Source organism: Hippopotamus amphibius, chromosome 8, assembly GCF_030028045.1.
Source record: "Hippopotamus amphibius kiboko isolate mHipAmp2 chromosome 8, mHipAmp2.hap2, whole genome shotgun sequence".
Taxonomy (NCBI): Eukaryota; Metazoa; Chordata; class Mammalia; order Artiodactyla; family Hippopotamidae; genus Hippopotamus; species Hippopotamus amphibius.
Genome location: NC_080193.1, coordinates 1,447,475 through 1,471,548, shown reverse-complemented (window position 1 = coordinate 1,471,548; position 24,074 = coordinate 1,447,475). Strand labels below are relative to the sequence as shown.

The 24,074-nt window shown below is 52.1% G+C and overlaps 1 protein-coding gene across 12 annotated transcripts in view; it reads left to right on the top strand.

Moving 5' to 3' along the window:
- MAPK1 (mitogen-activated protein kinase 1) overlaps positions 1-22,653 on the top strand; it is a 74,296-nt gene extending 51,643 nt beyond the window's left edge. For 2 of the 12 annotated variants that reach the window (XM_057743832.1, XM_057743840.1), the window contains 4 exons: positions 2,558-2,674; positions 7,571-7,685; positions 7,961-8,092; positions 17,394-22,653. In XM_057743832.1, coding sequence (XP_057599815.1) covers positions 2,558-2,674; positions 7,571-7,685; positions 7,961-8,092; positions 17,394-17,656 — 627 coding nt within the window. In that variant the 3' untranslated portion in view covers positions 17,657-22,653. Of the gene's footprint in view, positions 1-2,557; positions 2,675-7,570; positions 7,686-7,960; positions 8,093-10,380; positions 10,688-17,393 lie in introns of those variants that run through there. The other 10 variants (XR_009054980.1, XR_009054979.1, XM_057743838.1 and 7 more) reach the window with 10 other exon arrangements.
- Positions 22,654-24,074: the final 1,421 nt, after the last annotated feature.

The window sequence follows — 24,074 nt, the reverse complement described above, 5'->3', positions numbered from 1 at the left end:
GTGCCAAAAAAAAAAAAAGAAGAAGTCATCTCAAAATGTAGTGGCCTGAAACAACAGCAGTCGTATTTGAGCTCATAGTTTCTGCAGATGAGGAGCTCAGTTGGGGTGCAGTGGGGGATGGGGACTGATCTCTGCTGCAGCCTCTGGGCCTCGGCTAGGAGATGTGGGGGTGGAGGCTCGGGTCATCTCCCGCAGGCCTGGTGTCCTCGCCACGTGGGCAGAGGGTTCCAAGTACCCCAGTGGAGAGAGCAGGTGGAAGCCACGTTGCATTTTATGATTTCACCTTGGAAGTCACACGGCATCACTTCCACTAGATTGTTGGTTCAGGCAGTTACAAGGGTTTGCCTGGATTCAAGAGAAGGGAAGGTAGGTCCTGCCCTCTTGATACAGATTCAGCCCAGGAGCTTGAAACAGGAGCGTGGGTGAGGGCTGTGTTGGTGTGGCACTCTTCAGAAAATCCAGTCTGCTACAGCTGTGTTGAGAGTTGCTCACACCACTTATCCTGTCTTTGTAGCTGTTTAAGAATCTCATCAGGTTTCCTAAAGTGCGGTTCCCGTTTCTCCGTCCACGGTCCCAGAGGAGTGTGGAGACGTCAGCCTCGGTACTTGGCCTCACTGAATTTCCTGTACATGCTGGTTTTTTTAACTCTGGTGTTTGATGTGTGGTTCCCCTGACCCATGAAACGCTGTGGATCATGTCTGGACCCATCCATGCCGTGTAAGGCTGAGGGTTGTGGAGGGCGGGCCAGGATCTGGGTCCTGGTCAGGGGCTTGCCGTGCTTCTGCTCTGCTGCTGCGATGCCGTTCCCTGCGTGCACAGCTCAGAATACGGCGTCAGGTGTCCATTTACATGACAGGAGGCAGACCAAGTGCTGAGCTTTGATTGAACGTGAATCAGAGGATGAAGTGTTGGCTCTGAAGAAAGAGACTGTCGGGTATACTGAAAGCGGAAGCCGCACGGCATTGACGTGGCTCGGTGGTAGTCCAGCATGGCGAATGGGGACTCTGGACGGCTTCGAGGACCCCCCTTCGTGTGTGAGGAGAAACCGCTCCTCCGTCGCTTGCTGAGCTGGAGATGACGCCTGCAGGCGTCGTGGTGCGAGTGACCGCAGCGCTGCTGCAGTGTGCTTCCCGGGACTTGGTAGAGAGGCTCTGAGGAAACCAGCAGGGTGCAGGTGCATCGCGAGCCTGAAGACCAGCTCAGCCGAGGCTAGCACTCACCACAGGCCCCCTGAGGAGCTCAGGGCCGTCACCAGCCCCATCCTCGGACAGGCCTGTGACTGTCGAGGGTGCGATGGCGTCACGGGCTGGCCAGCTTGAGGGGTGAGGGTGGTGTGGGGGCCGAGAGGGGACTGTCAGCTGTGAGGGGGCCCAGACGGCCTCACCGTGCAGCTCGGTCAGGGTGCGTGTCAAGCATGGCCCGTGGAAGAGCGACTGGGGAAGCAGATGTGGCATTTGCTGCTTTTGAAGTTGTGGTGACAGTGTGTCAGAAGACGGAAATTGGGCAACGTGATGCGTCACTTCTCTTGAATGCTGCAGTCGAAGCAGGTGGTGGGGCTTGTGGGGGCAGAGGTGCCGCGTGGGGATGCCAGCGTCCAAGGCTAGAGGGAGACCTTCACAAGCTTCCTAAATTGTTGAGACCTTCGACCACGGGATCTCTGAGCAGAGGTTGATGTCCACTTACATCCTGTGACTCTCTCTGAGGCACGTCCCTTCCTCCTTATCTCGGTTTTCATGGCCTGAGCTCAGACCCTCATCGCTTCTTAGCTGAATGGAAGCAGAAAGCCTCCAGAGTGAGCTCTGTCTTCCTGGCTGCCTCCACCTGGACTCTGGCCTGTCTTTGCTAACCTCTCTCTCTCTCTCTCTTTGGCTTAGTCCCCCAGGAGCTAGGGATCAAGTATCTTGGAATTGTATGGGACCAAGGGTGTTATCGCTCCTTTCCTTACGCGCTGTTGTCTGGAGTAGCCCCAAGGCGTTGGATGGTGAGAGGCCAGCAGGCACTTTGTGAGTCAGGGGAAATTAGAAGCTGTGTGCTTTTGGTTTTGGCTTTTTTTTTTTTTTTTAAAGAGATTCATCTTCAGTATGTGATACATTTTTTAAAGCTTTGGAATGGGTTTGACTGTGTGGAGGGGGAAGGAGGTAGGAAGAGCAGGAGGAGGACCAGCAGGAGGCCATGTCTGCGGAGAGAGGGCGAGCGTGGGGAGGAGCTGGTCCCACGGTGACCATCGCCCAGCGCCAGCAGGAGGGGGCTGGTTTGGGGGCTTCATTTTCCACACAGAACAGTTTTTGTCAGGTGACCTAAGCGAGACTACTGTGGGGTAAGCAGATAATCTGTTCTGTTCAAGACTCCGCTGGCCCGTTCCCGTCCGTCGCACGGGGCGCCTTTCAGGTTGTCGTGAGGATTGGGGGAGGTGAGTGTGTAGAATTCCAAGAAGCGCCTGCCATGCGGGGATGGTAGCAGTTACCTGGCATCATTGGTGCTGTTGTCCTGTGTTCATGAAGTTCTGATGTGAAATTGGTTTGAGTCTCTAAGGAGGTGTCCTGTTTTTCTCTCTTAGATCTGTGACTTCGGCTTGGCCCGTGTGGCAGATCCGGACCATGATCACACAGGGTTCCTGACGGAGTACGTTGCCACACGTTGGTACAGGGCTCCGGAAATTATGTTGAATTCCAAGGTAAGGACCACATTTACGTAAAAAGAAAACCAAGAGGCAGAAGAACTTTCGGACGTGAGTTGCAGTGAGCCTCCCTCTCAGGAAGCCTGTTTCCATCTGGGTCGAGGCCTGGCCTGTTTGGCCAGAACCAAGGTACTGTCTTAGTCCCTCCGGTTCACACTGAACTTGCGGGCCCTTGGCTGGGGTAGTGCTGACATGTCGTCGTTGGAGGGCACGCCTCCCTGGTCACTGCTACGAGTAATGGTCTGTGTCCCACCCCCTGGTCGCTTCTCCTGCCGTCCTGCCTGGGACAGTTTCCCTCTGGTGCCCCGCGTCAGAGATGAGCTCTGTACGTGGTGTGTGTTTCTGTGAATGCGGACCAGAGCTTTTCTGTAAAGGTCAGACTTAATCTGATGATGAAGAATGCCTGTCTTCAGCAAAATTAGAGGGTACTTGGTAGAAAACATTGGTATGGAAAACAGAAGCTGCTACAATTCTTTCAAAATTATATGCTGGTCCTGCTTCCAACTGGTAGTCCCTGCACCCAGATCGAAAGCCTGCTTCTAACAAGGTCTTTGGGCCATAAGAAATGATTGAAATTTTATGAAGGCAAGAAAAAGTGAAGTGTGGCCTCTTCGCTAGGCGTGTGAGCAACAGGGGCAGACAGTGAGGGCTGCCGTGGACATTCAGGGTTTTTGTTTATTTGTTTGTTTTTATCTTTTGGCCACGCAGCCCAGCGTGTGGGATCTTAGTTCCCTGACCAAGGATCGGACCTGTGCCCCCTAAATTGGCAGCGTGGAGGCTTAAGCCAGTGAAGTCCTGGAGTTTCAGTATTTTTCATATGTCGCTTGGAAATAGTATTCGAATAAGGTGTCACATTTGAGGAGTTAAGTGCGCCTGACATCTACTGTCTGATCCTGTATCTCATATCTCAAGACTTAGATTCTTGAACTCAGTTCCATCTACCATCGTATAACGTTAATATCCATGAAGAAAAGCTATAAAAATAGACACTGGACCTTGTGTTCAGGTGTAGGAACCAGAAATCATCCTGCGAGACTTGGTGGGAATGAAGGGAGCGGTGTGATTGCCCTGTGGGCTGTGCTCTCTTCCATCCTTCACGAGTGGAAGGGCTCGGGATGAGCATTAGGTTGTTTTCGTGAGGAATTGAGATTTGTTTAAATCAGTTAGTTACTCCTGATATCATACATGTGTGTAGTTTAGCTATAGAAGTAAAATTCCATTGAAATAAATTTCATTGTAAAGAAGGGTTTGGTGTGATGGATGTTTCAAAGAAGAAAATGCTGTGTTGATATTCTAATAATTCTGTACGACAGAAAATCCCACACAGTAGGTCCTTGCTGTGGACGGGCCACGTGATGGCCGCTCCACACCAGAGGCACCCGTGTGCGCAGCGCTGCCGGCCGGCCGGCTGGAAGGAGAGCTATTCTTTGCACCCTGGCGCCTGTGGTCTTACAGCCTCCGTCCCCACTTGAGCTGCTCCCCTGTCTTCACTTCTTGGCCACCCTCCCGGGGGAGGTGGCCAGGAGGGTGGCCTCTGTTCTTGCAGAGTTAACTATAGTTAAAACTGAGCTTGAATCCTTTTTTATCTGTAGCACCTCTAGCCTGAGAATGTTACTTCTAGTAATGTATTCAGGATTTTATTTTTTATTAACTTAGAATGTTTTCACACCCGTAGAACTGTTGACATCTTACTTCTGCCCCCCTCTTTCTCCCGTCTCCTCTCTCGCTTCCCTTGTGTCAAACCCTGACACGTCACCAACTTAAACCAGCACTTTACACCGAGGCTAGGAGTCACCGATATCCCGGGAGGCCGTGTGCCTCCCCACGGCCCAGCACCCTCGACAGCCGGTGTGCCCTCGGGGCCACCCCAGCCACATGTGTCCCCCACCGCCAGAGTTCCTCCCAGCTGTCTGTGTGTGGTTGTCAGCCCTTGACCTGGTCGGGTTTCACACGTCGTGCTCCGTCGGGGACCGTCCCCCCGCCCCTGGCCCCCCCCCCGTGACATGGAATACTTGGCAGAGCGCAGAGGCGGCGCTGGGCCCCAGGGTTCTCTGAATCCTTGGGACTGGATCCTCCTGGTTAGGCCACGCTCGGGTCACCCTTTTCTGGCACAAGCCTCGGAAGCCGCGGGTGTGGATCCTGTGCTTCCCGGCCGCCTCGCCCCCAGGGGCGCCCTTGAGCGCTGCTGTCTCCGTGCACAACGTGACCTTCTGAATTCCTGTCCCTTTTCCGTCACCTGTGAAGAAGAGCTTCCCCCTTTTCTCTTCCTCTCACCGCAGCTTTGTTTTGAAGGCGTGGTTTTGGACTCACGGTGGCCTGTGGGGGGATTTTGTTTGTTTGCTTACTGTCCGTCATCATCTCCTTTTTTTGTTGTTAATACTCACTGCCCCAGCTTTGGCCAGCTGTGTGTGTGCGTGTGTATTTGTAACATTTCATTTTGATAGAATTTTCAACTCGCAGAAACATTGCAAGAAAAGAAAACGCAGGGATTCTCAAACATTCTGCCCTCAAGACCCCTTCAGTGTCTAAAAATTTATTCACGACCGCAAGCAGGTTTTATGTGTGTGGGTTTTTATCTATCGATATTTACTACATAGAAATTAAAGCTGAAACTTTTTAAAAAGTATTAATTTTTAAATTAATTTATTTTAAAATAAATGTTAACAAATTAGATATTTCTCATTTAAAAAATGTTTATTTTCCACAACGAAAGCATTTTAGTGAGAACAGTGGTGTTTTCATTTTTGCAAATCTCTTCAGTGTCTGGCTTGACTTGAACACTGCTGAATTCTCACCTGCATCTGCATTCAGTCTGTCTGTCGAGTCTGTTCTTTTGGTTTGAGTTAGTGAAGAGTCTTCGCCTTAAGCTAGGAAAGGGGGAGAGTTATCGGGCTCTTCAGCTGCTCATGGCTCGTGGTTGACATCACACCAGAACCCAGCAGAGGATGGGGTGGCGGCAGCGTGGACTCTGACCCCACAGCATCCACTGCTCTTCCTGACACCGGCACCCACGCGTGATTCTGAAACGCCAGGCGTTGGGAAAGCATGGTTCACTGTTGTCACGTTTCACGTATAATATCACGTAATGTCATGTAGCCTCTAGAAAAATCTCCTGTACACATGAGAGAATGAGTGAAGAGGAAAACAAAATCGTAGTCATATGAAAGTAGCGGGAAGCCCTGCAGGGAGGGCTCTGGGCCTCCACGCAGAGCTGCTGTCTGGAACTGTCCACCCTTTGGCTCAGACGCACGCTCACCGGCTCTGTATCTTTTGTCCCGTTGGCATTTTTGTTCTCTCTGTGTCGTGTTTTTATCTGAGTTGTCTGCGAGTGAGTTGTAGATGTGTCCCTTTACCACTGAGCACTTCAGTGTGTGTCCTCAGAACAGTGCTTTAAATGTTCCCTGAGGACGTTTGGTTGCATTCAGAGACATTTTTGGTTCTCACAACTGGGAGGGGAGGTGCCACCAGCATTGAGCAGTGAGAGGGCAGAGCCACAGTGAACACTCCCAGATGCGCCAGACGACCCCCCAACAAAGACTTGTCCAGCCCAGAGCAGCAGCAGGGCCGAGGAGGAACCGTGCTCTCTCACGCGACCATAGCACAGTAATCAAGTGGGGACGTTAGCCCTGATCCGGGAGTGATGCCCTGTTTATACTCAGATTTTGGATGTTGTCCCAGTGAAACCTTGATAGCTTTTCTCAGTGCGTGTGCAAGGCTCAGTCTGCAGTAGTCCCTCAGCCTTCCTTGACCTGGATGTTTTGAGGGATGCAGGTCAGCTGTGTGTAGCACATGCCTCAGTTTCGTGTCGTGCATTTGGGCCCACACATCACAGAAGCAGCGTCTTCCTCTCAGTGGGTCATCTGTCATGTCGGGAGGCTCACCTGGTTTATGTCGTGTCAGCAAAACTCATGTTGGCCTTTTGGTTAAGGCGCTGTCCTCCAGGTCTCCACCATAATTATGGTTACAGTTATGGTTAATTATAGCAATAATAATTATCCTGTTAAGAACTACTAGGAAATTGTGGGGAGATACTTTAAACCTCCAAGTTACTGAAAAGAATTATTTTGAAATTCAACCAATTTTAGCAGAGCTGTAGAGCTGATCATTAGTTCTTTGATTTTCAAAAAATACTTTGCTGTGTTTCCATAAACTTTACTATTTGGCTGAGTTTTTGCCCCCTAGCTGTTCTCCACATTTCTTCTTCTGTTTATAACTACACCTCAGCATTCTCCATAAAACCCAACTTTTTTTCACAGTTGTATCATAATTCTTCCATGTCTTTTCACCGAATTCGTTTAAAAGAACAAATGCACCTGAAAAATGAATAGAAAAAGAGAAGGAGCGGGGGTTAGTGAGATACGGGGCGGCCACAGCACACGGGGGGGTTATGGCAGAGGTCATGGGTTGTCGTTGTGGTGTGGTGGTGTGTTTTTAATGATTTTCAAAATGGATAGAGATATTCGGGAAACGTAGCAGTGCCCCCTCTTCTGAGTTGGTTTCCCGGCTCCCAGAGTGAGTACGTGGGCCACCGACGTCCTAAAGCAGTCTGTGGTGGTTGCTACTTTTTCCTTTTTCCAGCTCCAGCTTACAAGGATTCTAACTTTTCCTCTCAAATCATGTGAAAAAAGAAATGAAGTATACTGCAGAAATTCTAACTTAATAATAAGTTAATCAACTTTGAAGAGAGAAATAAAGTCACGCGGTCTTGGTTGTATAGCATCTTAAAGAAAGCCAAATTGTCGTTGTCTCTCCACGCTCTCTCCACTTATTTCTGCATCACAGAGCCCGACGAGACGCTGACCTGCTAGCAGCCCCGTGCCTGTTGTGCAGAGAGGTCTCGTTGTGTCATGGAGCGGCAGAAGTCATTCTCTGTCTTCTCTCCTTCCACTGCAGGGCTACACCAAGTCCATTGATATCTGGTCTGTGGGCTGCATCCTGGCAGAGATGCTGTCCAACAGGCCCATCTTCCCGGGGAAGCATTACCTCGACCAGCTGAACCACATTCTGGGTAAGGTTCCTGAGCACGCTGGGGACCCCTGGGTACACCAGAGCACTTCACACAGTGAAGTTCCAGCAGCTCTCCAGCCTGTGATGGACATGAGCTTTCTTTTAATCTTCCTTAATTTAAAACATTAAGGACTTCGTACACGTGTAATAAGAACGTTCCGTGTTGGGAGGTGGTGAGAAGATGGGGAATGTTGGTGTCCATCCCACCCACCTGCGGGTGGTGCGGTTGCTTTGCCTTGGCCTTGGCAATTAATAGCTGGTTATTTTCTCTGATAGGTATCCTCGGATCCCCATCCCAGGAAGACCTGAATTGTATAATAAACCTAAAAGCTAGGAACTATCTGCTTTCTCTCCCACACAAAAACAAGGTGCCCTGGAACCGGCTGTTCCCCAACGCTGACTCCAAAGGTACATGTGGTTTCACTGAGCGTTTTTCTTAGGCTTCGCTTTGATTTGTTTCCTTGTCTTACTCTTTGAAGCATCAGGTCACTCGCCTGTGGCCGCTGGGTAGCACCTTCCTCGGTGCTCACGCTTCACTGCTTTCTTCTCTCTCATTCAGGAGCGGTGGCTGCAGGGTAAGGGAGTCTGGAGGTGATGATCTAGTTTTCCATGTTTTAGTGTCTTTGCTACTTTTTAACTTGGTTTAAGTTCATTTTTTTTAGGGTCATCTTGTCATTTGATACTTTTTAAAGTCAGGTTTATCACAGAACAACTTACATAGAGAACAATTCACCCGTTTTAGTTGTGCGCGTCTTTGAATGTTAGCAAGCGTGTGCAGCCTTGTGACTTCCCCGCAGTCCGGATGCGGGGCGTTCCCATCGTCCCCAACAGTAGCCTCGTGTCCGTACATAGCCGGTTCCCTCTCCTGGTCCCTGGCAGTCAGCGTCTGATCTGGTTCCTGTCCCTGTAGCTTCGCCTCTTCCGCAGGGTCACTTGCGGTGCCATGCTGTGTGGCCTTCATATCTGGGTCCTCCTGCTCAGCACGGTGCATTTCAGGGTTAGCTTTATCCGTACCGGTGCCTGTGGCAGTCTCCTCAACAAACGGTGCTGGCACAGTGAGGCATTTGTGTGCAAGAAATAAATAACATGGACCTAAATAGAAGGACTAAAACTATTAAGCTTTGAGGAAAAAGACGGTCGAATCTTCATGACGCTGGGTTGGGTGGAGATTTCTTAGACGTGACACCAGGAGCTTGCTCCATAAAAGACAGAGGCCGCACATCCGCTTTCAGTCTTTCATGTCTTGTAGGTTAGTTTTGTTTAATAATTATGTTACCCTCGTTCTCATGTTACATGTACCTGTTCAGTAGATGAGGCAGCTGTTTTTCTAAACTTTATACTGTTACAGAAGTGTGGTAGGCAGGACGAGGTCCCCATCCCCAGAGATGTCTGCATCCAAATTCCCAGAACTTGAATCCATGCTGGGTTACATGACAGGGAGGAGTAAAGTTGCTGTCAGCTGATGCTGAGGTGGGGAGGTTATCATGGGTGTCCAGGTGAGCCTAGTGTCATCACGGGGGTCCCTGGGGCGGAAGAGGGGTCAGAGGAGGGAAGCCAAGAGCAGCTTGCTGGCACATTGGTGCAGTGATGGTGCAGTGTTCACATTCAGTCTAATGTTGACTGGGTTTCAGCTTTTCCCTGTGTGTGTGCGTGTGTCTACATCTATGTGTATTTTTTAACTTTGACAACGATTTACTTAGATGTTGAATTTGTTTTATGTGTTGACCTGAGCCAAGTTTCAGAAACACTCAGTTTAAAATTTGTTTCTTTTGGATATAAGAAGAACTGTCTTTTAAACTCTGATATGAAGGTAGTGTATGAGCGTGGTAGACAGTTTGGACATAGAGCAAAAGTAAGTCAGAGAATAGGAAATAGTCTTCATTTTCAGAGTCCCAGAGCAGCCTTGCATGTTTGCTCTAGGGAGGTGTGCACTGCTTCTGCCTGCTTGGTTATGGTTGTATAATGTATTCTAGCTGCAGAGTCTCTCACACGAGAACGTGACCTGCCCTTTGCACACGTCACTGCCTAGAGTGGCCTGTGTGCTGTGTCACCCAGACCTCATTTCCTGAGTTGCCTTTTTAAACAGGTGTGTACATAACAAAACTGTCAAGACTTCATGATAAACAACTCTTGGGCTTTCCGCCTGTTTGTTTCCTCACTCTTTTCTATAGTTCGTCATGACTTGCATCAGATTCTTTCTGAAGCTTTTTTTTTAGCTTATTTGCCTTAGGTTAAGTCATGAATGTTGAGATTGGATGAGACACTACGTTTGGTTCAAGCATTCCAGTATACCAACAGTCATCCACATAATAGTTAACCCCTCTAAAATCCAGAGCTAATTTTGAAATGTAGGTGTTGGGGGAATATGATGAAAGAGCAGGGAAGAACTATACGTAGAACCAGGTGGAAAGGTGGAGCTCGGTGCTGAGATGGGCAGTGAAGCACCATGTGTCAGGAGCACAGGCTCTGCAGCTAGACCTCCCTGGTTCAGTCCCCGCCCGGCCACGTGCCAGCTGAGTGTCCTTGGGACTTGGGACAAACTATTTAACCTCTCTGGGCCTCCATTTTCCCATTGTAAAATATGACTACTGCATGACAGGGTTGTGTGACTGTCTATACCACTGGTAGTCTTCGTTCTGAGGTGTCAAGACTGAAAGTTTTCATTTATATATCTTGGGTCCTTTCTATCTCTGTAGTTACAAAGGATGGCTATGTAGTGTTCCCTTGTGGGTGGCCCACACTGTCTTTCACAGCCTCATGTTGGACACTGGTGTTCACATCAGTTATGTGTTGCTGCGTAACAAAGCCCTCCACAACTCCGGGCCTTCAGATCACCCCATATGATGCTGCACACCTGAAACTTAGAAACAGTTCAGGGCTTCCCTGGTGGCGCAGTGGTTAAGAATCCGCCTGCCAGTGCAGGGGACAGGGGTTTTGACCCCTGGTCTGGGAAGATCCCACATGCCACGGAGCAACTAAGCCCAGGAGCCACAACTACTGAGCCCATGTGCCACAACCACTGAAGCCTGCATGCGTAGAGCCCGTGCTCTGCAACAAGAGAAGCCACCACACTGAGAAGCCCGCGCACTGCAGCAGCTAGAGAAGGCCCGTGCGCAAGCAGTGAAGACCCGACACAGCCCAAGACAAACACCCCACGTGAGCAGCACACACTTTTCCTGAGCCTGTGGGGCGGGCGCGGCTGGGTGGGTCTGCGCGGCCTGCCTCACGCTGTGTGGCCTCACAGCATCTGGCAACGGGTTCTCCTCCACCCCGTTGGCGCTCGTCCTCCAGCGAGCCAGACTGGGCTTCTCATGCCGGCGGCAGCATGCCAAAAGAACCAGAGCAGGCGCTCAAGGTCTGTGCAGGCCAGATCACAGAACTGGACGTTTCTGCCATAGTCTGGTCAGAGCATCTCTCAGGGTCAGGCCCAACTCAAGAAGAGGAGAAACAAATCCACCCTTTGACAGGAGGAACTGCAAAGAAATGGGGGCCATATTTATCCGCCACCAGGTTGCTTCTAGTTTCTCACGACAGCATAGACAAATGTATTCTTTAATGAATAGATGGGCGTCTGTTCAAAGGCCCTGGACGTAGAACAGCAGTAAGACGGGTTTAAGAACCTACATGCTGGTAGCTAATAGTCTAGATTTGCATAGAAATGAGTGGAAGACCTCAGGGAACTCAAGAAATTACAACTTTCAAGCTGAAAACTGGTGCTTTTAAGTCTGGTTAATAGTATTGGCTAGGCCAAAATGTTCGTTCAGATTTTTCCTTAAGATCTTATGGGAAACCGCAAACGAACCCAAATAGTTCACAGAAAAGGGAAATGTGTTTCTCAAATATAGAAAAAAGGGACTCATTGTCATTTCTTATGTGAGGTATGAACCTTGGAAGGTCAGTAATTCCATTTTTCCCCCACTCATCACAGTAGCAAGAATCAGGAAGTTTGATAGTTTCCTGTGTGGTCACGGCTGTGGGGAAGGGATCTTCACGGAGGCGGCTGCCGAGTGCGCATCCGCTGAGTCTCTGCAGGGCAGCCTGGCAGTTCTGTCACGTGTCTTTTGTTCCAGCAGTTCTGGGTATTGAACTTTTGGGTTTGCCAACCACACGGGGGAAAGTGGCATTTTCATTTGTTTTTCTTTAATTAAAAGTGAGGTTGAATATTTTTTCACGTTTGTTGGAAATTCCTAACTGCGGAGTCCCTTGAACCAGTAGTATTGTAGATTTTTCTTCGGAAGAGTCTAGCTTAGGATTCTCTCCAAAATTACTCCCCTGAGGGGCAAGAAATGATTATTCTTCAGCAGATGGTGTTGGGCTAGTTGAATAGCTGTTTGGAAGAGAATCTGTTTAAAGCACTATTCACATATCGAAGTGAGTTCCAAAAACAATTGATGATCAAATACTTTTTGAAAAATCATACTGTTAAAAACTAACAATATTTAGAGTATTCAGTATTTTTCTGATCTCTGCATGGGAGAGGAATATCTTTCTAAACTTTAAAAACAAACGAACCAAGAAGACAAACATAAATGAAAGGTAGTAGATTGGATCACACACAAGTTTAAAATTTAAACTAGATTAGACAGGTGTGGACAATAGGTATCATTTGTTCCAGACTGAATAACATTTAAAGGATGCCTGTCCTGTTTTGCTGGTGGCCGAGCACACGGTGCTCAGGGCCTGTGCTCTGGGTCGGGCCTCCTGGTGCAGGCTCGGGCGCCACCGTCCAGGCCTGGGACTTTGGGCAGATCCTCTGACCTCACTTTTTCACATTTTCCTCCTCTCAAAATTGAGGCAATTACCCTACCCACCTCATAGGGTCATTGAGAGGGTTGAGAGGATTATGCGTTCTTAATGTTACACTCCTCGTTAATGTTATGAGTGTATAAAGAGCAGAGAGAAATCTAAGACATCAGTGGATAAAAACAGGAGCAAAGGACAACAACACACAACTTCCAGGAAGGGGTGCTGAGCCGAGGGACCCTGGGAGGAGCAGGTCGGGAGTTAGCAGCTGAGAACTTAGAAACAACGGAAGTGCCCAGTGTTCATTGAGAGGTTGAGTAAACGGATACATCTCCTTAAAGGGATATTATATAAAGTCCCTAAAAGGGATTTTTACAAAGGTTTTGTAGCATGGGAAAGTAGTCGTGAGCAGCGTGTACTGAGGAAACAACACAGCATTCGTTAGGTGTCGTGTGGTCACGACTGTGTGAAAGGAGGTGCACAGGGAAGTTCTGCAGAGCGCACGTGGAAATGAACCGTGATTCTGCCTGGGAATGGAGTGCGGGGCCTGGCGGCGCGGGCGAGTCCCCACAGCCTGGAGGGCTGGCTCTTTGAGGCCTTCTCTGCGCACTTCACGAGAACCCACCGGCACCCGGCTCAGAAGAGGGCCTCGCCAGCTCTGGGAACCCACAGGCCCGGCAGGGCTTGGATTCCGGGCGTGGCCGCTTTGATCCGAATCTGGACTTTGTTGTTCCGCACTGCTTTCCTCTGTTTCGCGCTCTTGTCCACCAGCCCCTTTTTTCGTGGCGACGCGGTGACCACCGGTGTCCCGAGGCTCACACTGACCTTTTTCCTGATAGTTTCAGCCCAGGTATGGGGCTGACGCTCACTGCCTCTGTGTCCACACCCCTGACAGTCACCGTGGCCAAGAGAACCCGGTGGACATGGCTGAGCTGGGGTCCCCGCTCCCACGGGTGAGCCTGAGAGCCCCCACAGCAAGCGCGGCTCCGTGTGATTAGAGGGCAGGGACCCTGGCAGGCAAGGCCAGCAGCGGCTGTCAGCACGTGCACAGAGGTGAGGGAGGCTGTGCTCTCACTCCCGTGTCTGTGTTGTGGTTTTTTTTTCGTCCTGTTTTTTGGCCGTGCCTTGTGGCATGTGGGGTCTTAGTTCCCCGACCAGGGGTCGAACTCACGCCCCCTGCAGTGGAAGAGCAGAGTATTAACCTCTGGACCACCTATTTTTTGAAATTTAAAAAAATTACAGTTCTTATGAGAAGTCTGCCTCCATTTCTCAGATAACCTGCTATTTGAAAACCCTCCAGACTTTATTACTGCCCCTGTAAATACGTATTTATATACGTTCTCAGTGGGATAATAAGTTGTATCCTGTTTCGTTAACTACAGAGTCTCTGTATACAGAGTTAGAGTTCTGAGCTGACAGTAGATTTAGGAGTTTTAACAGATGGTGTTTGAAATCATGGAAGAGGTTGGGGGGGTGAAGAATGAGATGTGTAGGGAGCTGGACAGGAGTCTTCCCTGGGGAGGGAGGGGGACTCTCCGGGCTGGAGATGGACAAGGGTAACGCCTTGTGAGAAGGTGGCGGAAGAGAGCACCTCCACGCGGCACAGAGACCTCCAGTTCAGGTTGTGGGTGAGCATGTAAGGGGAGTGGGAACACGGAGACGGAGATGACTGGGCCAGGTGAGGGCAGGTGGAGTCGGAGGCACGGCAGGGAGGATTGGCTTTGGATGGGGAGAGGGGCCCCCCTTTCCCCAGAAGGATGCCTGTGGATCCGGTGGAGGGGTGCGCTGGAAGGTCATCCCTGGGGATCTTGATTTTCTCAGCAGGATGTGCTGAGAGGAATGAGGGCTGGCCGGCGGGCTGGGGAAGGGCACCGTCCACCCATGTGAGTTGGAAGAATCTCGGGGTAGAGAAGGGCTGACCAGGGCTTTCCCTGAGCTCTTGGGAGCCTTGATGAGATGAAAGATCTTGAGTTTTTGTGGCTCAGCAGTTCTTGGTAGTGTGCCCCTTAGGTTCCCCAGGATCCTTTCAGGGGGGCGATGAGGTGAAAACTCCTTCCATGCTGACACCGAGGCGTCCTGTGCCGCCTGCTACCCACGCGTGGTGCAGGACGGGGCAGCAGTGAGAGCCTCCCAGGTGAGACCGGGCCGCTGCACGTGAGTGCCCATGGCGAAGCAGCACGAAGACGCGCTTTGTTCCATGTCTGGCCCTTTGTGCCCGTCTTTTCAGTGCACCATGCGACGGTGTGGGCTGAGCGCACGCAGACGCAGAGCGTGTCTGCCGCATATTGAGTGCAGTGGTTTCCTCAAAGGAAAGTGCTGTGCAGTTGTTTGAACTGTGAGCTGAATTAGCTGCTCTTTGTAATGGGTCCTCGGCGGTTTGCAAGAGTAGGGCTCTGAGACGAGAAAGCACCACGGTTGTGGTGGCACAGCCTGCCCAGGTGGCCTTTTTCTCTGGCCCTGGCTCAGAAATTCGAGCTGAGGATGGAAGCAACAGATGGCAGCCTTGGTCTGGGGTCAGAGTTGCTGGGGACGGGAGGTGGCCCCGAAGCCGTGCTGTGGCCGGGTGACCCGCCCCAGGGCCCGGAAGGAGAAGTGACCGGTGGGCCGAAAGGGTTTGGTCATGTGCTGCACGCCCCCGGGAGTTAGTGGGGGAGGTGTGGGGTCCTTGCCGCCCAGGAGAGTCAGCATCGCGGTCGGGTGGCGTCCTGGCCTGTAAGGACTCCGGTCTTTCCGGGGAAATGAAATCTGCATCAGGGAAGCACGTGCGCGGGCAGCATGGTCCCTGTGCTGGGACAGCGCCCACGGGGCGCTGCACGTGTGGGAGGGCGGAGGCCGGGCGCTCGGACTGCGGGCAGCGCCTGCCAGCTGCTCCCCGTCCCCCGCCCGTAGCTGCGAGCAGTGCAGGAGGAGGGCTGCAGTCGAAGGGGGCTGGAGAGCCAGTCATTTCTCAAGGAGCAAAAAAATAAAAAGGCTCTTTTCCTTTGAAATTGTTGCCTGGAATTGAACCTGAGGGGACGGGAAGGTGTGTTGTAGGAGCGCTTCAGCTGCAGAGCATCCCATGGCCTTGGAGCGCATCCCCACTTCATGTCAGCATGACGTGGATTTAACAGTGATGCCTAGACTCTGACTGTGGCTGGGCCCGTGGATTCTGATGACCCGGATGGAGGTGGTCTGACCTCAAGGAAGTCCTTGGGGAAATGTCTGTGAGCTGAGGGGTGGGAATGAGCTTGGTTTTAGTACCTGTGTGACGGATGGTAAGGCTCTGAGGCGCAGCAGATGTCGTGTGTTCACACGTCTACTGGTTTGAAGACGTACTATTTGTAGAAATTCATTATGGGGGCTTTTAAAAGAAGCCTACTTTTCACACTTCAGTTTGTGGACGTGAAAAAGGTCCTTTATTGTGTGGAATTTCTCATCACATCCAACACGGTTTTCCGCATCGATGACTTCCTCGTTGAGGGTGGATAGGGGTGGTGTGCAGGGACCTGCTCGTGGGAGTCCTGACCTCGGGCAGCAGGGCCCCCTGCCCACCTGGGGAACACGTTTCCTAGTGACCACAGTGACTTTCCCTCACCGTCCTACTCCTGGAGCTTAGAGGCGGGTGCTCATTGGCAGATGGAAAGGTTGATAACCTAGTAAGAAAATATCACCATGAGGAACTTCATTAAGTAGATGCCAGTGCTTTTGTTTTTGTTAGTGCGTCAATATATTCTCTAAAAATGTGCTCTTAAAATAATTACCTAGCAGTCTTCAGACTTATTTCTTGGAGCCCTTGGAGTTCTCAGAGGGCTCTCAGGGCTGTGAGTCCCACTGGTCTGAGCATCATTAAATAAGAGGAGACATTTTTAAAAGACACTCTCTTTGTTGGTACCTTTTTTCCAGAGCAGTAATGTCTTTTCTAGCATGTATTCTCCCTCATTGAAACCTACACCTGGGACTTCCCTCGTGGTGCAGTGGTTTGAATCTGCCTGCTAGTGCAGCGGACATGGGTTCGATTCCTGGTCCAGGAAGATCCCACATGCTGCGGAGCAACTAAGCCTGTGCACCACAACTCCTGAGCCCACATGCCACAACCACTGAAGCCCGAGTGCCTAGAGCCTGTGCTCCACGAGGGAAGCCGCTGCAGTGAGAAGCCCTGTGCACCACAATGAAGAGTAGCCCTCACTCTCCCCAACTAGAGAAAACCCGCGCGCAGCAACGAAGACCCAACGCAGCCAAAAAATAAATTTTTTTAAAAGAAAGAAACCTACATCTGACACTAAATACAGGAAGTGTTTTGTCACATGGCCCTTAACCCTTGTCGCAGCTGCCATCAGCCGTGCCCCTGGGCTCGGCTGCCCCGGCAGCCTGACGCGGTGCCTGGGCGCTCTCTGCTGAGGCCGCGGCGCGGGCTGCTCACGGGCCGTGCCCCGCTGGTTCCTGTTGGTCCTGCACGTGCTTCCTGTGCTGCGTTCGCCACTGAAAGAGGCGTTGGGCTGCGCTGCTGGCCAGGTCAAGAGAATACTTGTAATTCGAGGCCTCGGGGAAAGACGTCAAGCTGCAGAGTAAGCCGGAGGGCCTGTGCTTTACGCACACCCCTCAGCCAGGACCTGGAAGGAGGAGACTGAAACCACGCGGGAGGAAGTGTCCACTGCAGAAGTGACCTTGGAGTTGACTTAAGAGCAGTACACACATAGAACCTCTGTTTTTGACCTTGCAGAGCAGAGCCGTGATTTAGGACCATCAAGGCTTTGTGGGCAGACTTGAATCCTGGCCTCCACGTGGAGCCTTTGCTGAGCACGTCAGCTTCCTGGGTCTGGGTCTCTGCTGTCAGGTGCTCAGACATGAGACAGGCACCCTTGTCCTGGGCGGTGGGGCTCCTTTAGCGCGGTTGTCTTGTGGATCAGGTGACTGAAACCGGAAGTAGGAAGTATTTTAGTGACTGTTCCTTTGGCTTCTCACCTTTGCAAAACCTTTCTCTTTGTAGCTCTGGATTTACTGGACAAGATGTTGACGTTCAACCCTCACAAGAGGATTGAGGTGGAGCAGGCTCTGGCCCACCCGTACCTGGAGCAGTACTACGACCCCAGTGACGAGGTGAGCGGGTGCCGCGCCCGCTCGGGCGCTGCCTTTGTGTGCCTGTGGGAGTGCTGTCCCCACGGCAAAAGGCCTTCCTCCAGGCCTTGCACAGGTGGGCTGGGAAGGGGTCCTGTGACTGGAGGAGACATGGAACCACAGGGCCCGCCCTGAGGGTGGGGGGGAGGCTGGGAGAGTCCCTGCAGCGCTTGGGGGCTTCGTGTCTGCTGTGCCTCCCTGGGGACGCCAGAGCCTGATATGGGGAACAGGCTGGGCCCAGAGGTGCGTGTGCACGTCTCCAGCGCACGCGGGCATCCGGGTGAAGCTGCTGCGTGTCCGGCGTCTTCTGTCTGAAAGTCCCCGTTCCTTGGCTCTTTGGTTCCTCTGGGGGCTCACTTTTCATTTTGAACAGTAAGCCTTCACACTCCTGCTTCTAAAGAGGGCGAGCTGAATGGAGTGTGTTAAAGGGGGACATGCAAGAGGAAGAGAGAAACTAGCTATAAAAGTGCAAAGTAGGGACTTGCCTGGCGGTCCAGTGGGTGAGGCTCCGCACTGCCCGTGCAGGGGGCCTGGGTTCGATCCCTGACCAGGGAACTAGATCCCACATGCCACAGCTAAGAGTTTGCATGTCACAACTAAGGAGCCCATGTGCCACAACTAAGACCTGGCACAACCAGATAAATATTAAAAAAAAAAAATTTTTTTTTTAAGTGAAATGCAGATAAATGAAGAGAATGAGGAAATCAGGCAGAGGACGCCTTTATTGATCCGGTTCCCCTCCGCAGCGCATAGCAGGCAGCTGCTGAGAGCAGGCGCACTGCGCGCTTCCCGCAAGCCGGAGGCTTCCTGAGCCCCGCGTCCCTCTCTCAGGCTGCGGCGGGAGCCCACACCCCGCGGGGGTCGGGACGAGCAGACGGGTGCCGTGTGTGGGGTCCTGCACGTCAAGCCCTCCTTCAGGGAGGGGAGCTGCCTGTTTTTCTCTTTCCCCCGTTCAAGAGGCCAGAGGCTAGAGCAGAGTTTGGGGTGCATGTTTCGTTTCCGTCACGTCCTGGTATGCGGGTGACGTGGATATGGTCTGGGGTGCCTGGTGACAGCTGTATCAGTATCAGGTTACTTCTGTGACATTGCATTCATGGGGGGCTTACAAGTTACAGTAGTCACTGACTAATTTCATCATTTATCACTGAGTGTGCGTGGAGGTTCTTTGACATAAGTAGACAGTATTAACTTTCTGGTTATTTATAGAGAGTATCCTAAAAAATAAAAGCAGAAACTTGCAGAAAAATACAAGAAGGATAACTTTGTAGTCTTGTTACACAGTTGTCATCATTAAAATTTTGCAGTATTTCCTTCTGGGTTTTATGTTTCTGTATCTAAATTTTAAAAATAAAGTAGGGTTCATTGTGTTTAACACAAATATGGGCCTTTTGCCATGATTTTCATCTTCCTGCGGCTCAGCTTTTAATGGCTCCGTGACGTTTCTTCATATAAAGACCCTGTAATGTGTTTAATCAAATGCGTTTTTTTGAGTATCGAGGACCTTCATTGTGAACACAGACCAGCAGCAGCAGCCCTCCCACCACTGCAGAGTCACGTGGGGACGCGCCCTGTCGTTCCTTCAGGGCTCGCGGGAGGCGCCTCCGGGCTGGGGCGCAGTGCCGGGCTGCTGGTCGCAGGTGCCAGTCCTGCCGTCTCGGTTCCTGAGCCTGGGCGCTGCAGAAAGGCAGTTGCCTCACCCACAGCCACTTTTGTCTGAGTGTTCTGTTTTCTTTTCAAGCCCATCGCCGAAGCACCGTTCAAGTTTGACATGGAATTGGATGACTTGCCCAAGGAAAAGCTCAAAGAACTCATTTTTGAAGAGACCGCTAGATTCCAGCCAGGATACAGATCTTAAATTTCTCAGGTATCTGGAGCTTTAACCATATAATAAATTCTAGCAAAGGAGACAGGATAGAACTATCTGTCATTAAGGAAGGGATGTTCGCAGGCCAGTGTGGAAGCGTCGCAGGTTTAGGTGTGGCGGACAGTGCAGCACTGCTGGTTTTTCATAAGGTGTTCAGACAGAGGGCACAGTCTCGAGTCTAGAGGATCCACGGGAGGGGGGAGAGTGGGGCTTGTGTGGGAACTCTGTAGAAACGGGCAGTGAGATGAAGCTTTATGAGCAAGGGTTGAGGCACCTGCTGGGGACGCGCTTTGGACAGAGCGGCCCCGGACAGCTCGATGGCCGGGCAGCGGGGTCTGCAGATACAGGACCACTGAAGGGGCTGTGGGCGGGTCACGAAGGGCAGGTCCTGTGGCGGTGGGCACTGGGGGCTCTCAGGTGCCAGGCCTTTTTATTTGCGTGCAGTGGGGCCAGGCCGAGGCTTGGGCCCTGGTTGCCTGTGCTGGACAGCATCCAGGCTTGAGATCAGAAGCTGCTCGAGCTGTTTCAGACAGAGGCACGCGATGCGTCAGGAGGCTTTGGAAGGGCTGTCGAGCAAAAGGGGGGCGGTGGGGCTGCCAGCAGAGGGCAGCTGCAGGGGCTGAAGGGCAGGCAGGGGTGGGAGGGATCACTGCAGAGGAGACCCCAGGTGTCCCCTGCTCGCCGATGTCCTCCGTGGCAGCTGAGTGCCTGTAAAGGGTCAAGGTATGTTCCGTATATTTTGTTTACGGGGGTGTGTTTTAGAGATGTTTCCACTGGAAAGGTGGAAAGGTGTAAGTGGCTCGTAGCTTATGACGAGCCTGCAGTGCCTCCGGCCTCGGGTCGGCCGCATCCTCACAGGCCATCTCCCTACCTGCTTCCCCGGGGAGGTGGAGCAGAGTTGGTGCCTGCCCTGCCCTTCTTCCTCCTCCGCCTGGCACTGGACTTTCTCAGGGGACTGATAACTAGAGGCATTAACCTCTGTTTCCCTTTGGTTTCATTAAAGAGGAAAGCATTTAGGGCAGTTTGTTTCCTGCCGGCCCCTGGTGAGGCTGCAGTTCATAGCAGCCCACCTCTGGGAGGAGGTCCCAGCTCGTCCCTGAGCCCGTCTCCCCATCCTCCCTGCGGCAGGTGGAGACCATCCACCTGGCAGTGCCTGTGCGCCGGGTGCCACCTGCCGGCGGGCGTTTGACTCCAGGCCGTGTCTCCAGGGGAAGGAAGGTCTGCTTTGCTCACCTCCTGACTCGCTTGGGTACCGTCCTGCTGTCTCCACGCAGCTTCCTTGTGAGACCAGAGAAGATGCACTTCTGCCCCGACAGCCCTGCGTTCCCCCGCTACTCACCCCCGCCATCTGTGCCCACGGCTGAGAACTGCTCGTCTGTAAATGGGTGGAGTGGATTTGACCCAGGATATAACTTCCTCAAGTAAAATAGAGGTGTCAGGAGAGTGATGGGGGACCTCAGGGGCCTCCTGAGGGGTCCTCACGTGTCTGCAGAGCCGGTGGGACCTGGCGGGGCAGCAGCCATCGGGTCCCCTCCTGCCCTTCCCGGGTGCAGGCGCGCCAGCCTCACGCTTCTGACCCGCGCTTGCTTGTGCTTGTTGTGTTTGGTCAGAGAAAATGCGCGTGTTGGAAACAGCGCGCCTCCTGCCGCCTGTGTGGCTACTCCTTACCTACCTGCTCATCCAGGGAGATGTGCTGAGCAGCGGAGGCAGAAGTGTTGTCCGCTTACACGTGTGTCTACAAAGACTCTCGGATTCTGGTTTGGACCGCTGGTTAATAAAAGACCTCTGGGGGGGACCTCCTGGTGGCGCAGTGGTTAAGAATCCGCCCGCCAATGCGGGGAACACGGGTTTGAGCCCTGGTTCAGGAAGATCCCACATGCCGCGGAGCAACGAAGCCCGTGCGCCACAGCTACTGAGCCTGCGCTCTAGAGCCCACGGGCCACAAGTACTGAGTCTGCGTGCAGCAACTATCAAAGCCCGTGAGCCTAGAGCCTGTGCTCCACAACAAGAGAAGCTTTGGCAATGAGGAGCCTGCGCACCACAACGAAGAGTAGCCTCCACTCGCCACAACTAGAGAAACCCTGTGTGCGGCAGTGAAGACCCAACACAGCCATAAATAAAATAAAATAAAATAAAAGTCTTTTTTAGAAAGAATGCGCTAGGGAGCACGGATGCACTGGTGCTGGCCCAGCTGTGACCCTCAGGTGTGACTTGAGCCACGGGGTTCAGAGGGAAATGACCTTTTCTGTAGGAGTGTGTTTCCTTTGCTTTTTCACTTTTCCATTTTCCTAGCACTGCTGCTGCGTCCACGTGGTTCATCCTCAGCTCACAGTCTGTCTGTTTCCCAACAGGACGTGGGCTCTGAGGACGGGCCGCGCATGGACGTCGCTGTTCTTCCTCCCAGCTCCTGACCCCAGGCCTGTCTCCAGCCCGTCTTGGCGTGTCCACCTGACTCCTTTGAGCCGTTCGGAGGGGCGGTTTCTGGTAGTTGTGGCTTTTATGCTTTCAAAGAATTCCTTCAGTCCAGAGAACTGTTCCTGGCACCCCTGTGTGTGTCGCCCTCCGGTGACCTGTGGCAGTACGTACTTCAGGGCACCTACTGCTCACCTTGCTTTAGTCACTAATTGCTTTCTGGTTTGAAAGATGCAGTGGTTCCTCCCCTCCTGAGTCCTCCCTCCCGACGCCCCGCCGACCCCGCCGTCACTGCCGGTCACTGCATCTCACCTTCCGGTAGGGCGGCCGCTCCTCGGGCACTTGAAGGCAGCGCCGGCCTCTCTTTGCACTCCTCCCGCCCTGCCGGGGCCCCTGCAGCTCGTGCTCCCGTCCTGGGCCCCCCTCCTCATGTCATGGGAATCCCTAGCAGATGCAAGGTATGTGCTGCTTGCCCAGCTTTTAGAAAATTCAGTCCTTTTTCTAAATAAAAGGAAGTCCTGCTTCAGGCAGCTCCACCTGCATCACGTGCAGTCCTGGGTGTTGCAAGACTTACGCAAAAAGATGTCGAGGGGCAGCTTCCCTCGGGATTTGGTGAGGGGTGCGCGAGGTCATGCGGGCTGCCTGGGTGGCACGGGGCTGAGCTCCATGCCTAGCAGGCACGGGTGCCATGGGCACTGTGGCCACACTTGACGCCTGCGGGTCTAGCGGGGAGGAACTCTGCATCTTTCAGTGAGAAAGTGTACACTTCCTTTTCCTCCTACAGCATGTCAGCATCTCAAGTTCATTTTCAACTTATGATATAACAATTTGTAATAAAGCCTCCGTGAGCTCACGACTGGAGCGCTGTTCTGTTGGCAAGTGCTCTCTGATGCCGCCCAGCTCAGGCCGTCAGGAGCCGCGGCCCCGGTCGCCCTGGAGCCCTGGCCCCGGCCTCCTGAGCCCTCTAGTGTTTGCTCGCGCCGCGGCGCTGTGGCGTGGACGCGGTGTTCTGTCCCCGTGCGGTGCCTCCTCCTGACTCCCCCACTGCTCTCTGTGGTGAGAAATCTGCCTTGTTCAGTAATTACTGTACCCTCGCATGACTGTTACAGCTTTCTGTGCGGAGATGACTGTCCAAGTGCCACATGCCTGTGATTGAAACGAAAATCTACCGTTACCTCTGAGTTGTGTTCCACGGAAAATGCTATCCAGCAGATCACTTAGGAAAAATAATTCTATTTTTAGCTTTTCATTTCTCAGCTGTCTTTTTTTTCTTGTTTGATTTTTGACAGCAGTGGAGAATGGGTTATATAAAGACTGCCTGCTCATATGAACAGAAATGCACTTGTAATTCATGAAAATAAATGTGTGTCTTCTGTCTTCATGTTCCTGTGAAGATTCAGTGTTGGTTTCCTCTGGATTAGCGGGTCTGGATGGACGGTCAGACTCAACCTGAGCTTAGAACAGAAAGGCTCGCGGGCCTCCCCTTCCCACTGGGCACTGCCCGAATGCTTTGCTTTTACGTGAGGTGATGTAGAAAGCATTTCTGGGGGGTTCTTTTTTTCTCCCCGCACAGCAGAGAATCAGTTCTGATGTGTTTCTTTCTTCAGATCATAGGTCTACAATGTTCCGTCAGACTCTGATGAAGCAGCCCGAACATCTCAGGTTGGATTCTCTGGTTCTTTCTAAAGAGGGTCAGCCTGTGTGCCAGTCGAGTGCTGGGAAGGGCTCCCCCACCCGCCGGCTAGCGTGCTGGTGCTCGCACCTCACAGCCCAGAGCGGGTGGCTGGCTCATCCTCAGAAATCAGAACCACATCTAGCTTTTGCCCTGCGATATGTGAGTTTTACCTCCATGTGCAGAGCTGCCCTGTGAAGGTCCACACGGCATCGAAAAGATGCAGAGACTTACCTGTTCCTGCTGCGTTTTACACGGAGCACTGACAGGTCTATTGCTCTTGTTTCCTTGTGCTTTTTAAATGGAATGTTGGTAGTAGTATGAGGTTACCCTACAGTCCTCTAACTAGAAAGAAAGCCATAGCCTTGGTTACTAATCCCTGGGGGCTGGGGCTCTTCCTCTCCCCCTACCCCACTGGTACCATGGAGTCAGGTGGGCGTGAAACCACTAACTGTGTCCTGGAGTCCCCGTAGCCATATTTTACTAATCATGCCAACTTGGTTTAACAGGTCAGGGAGTTGTCTTAACCAAGGTCCCTGTGAACAGTGCTCGTTATTCTGTGGGAAAAACTCACTTGGATCTTGCGTCTCTAGAAATGTACAGGG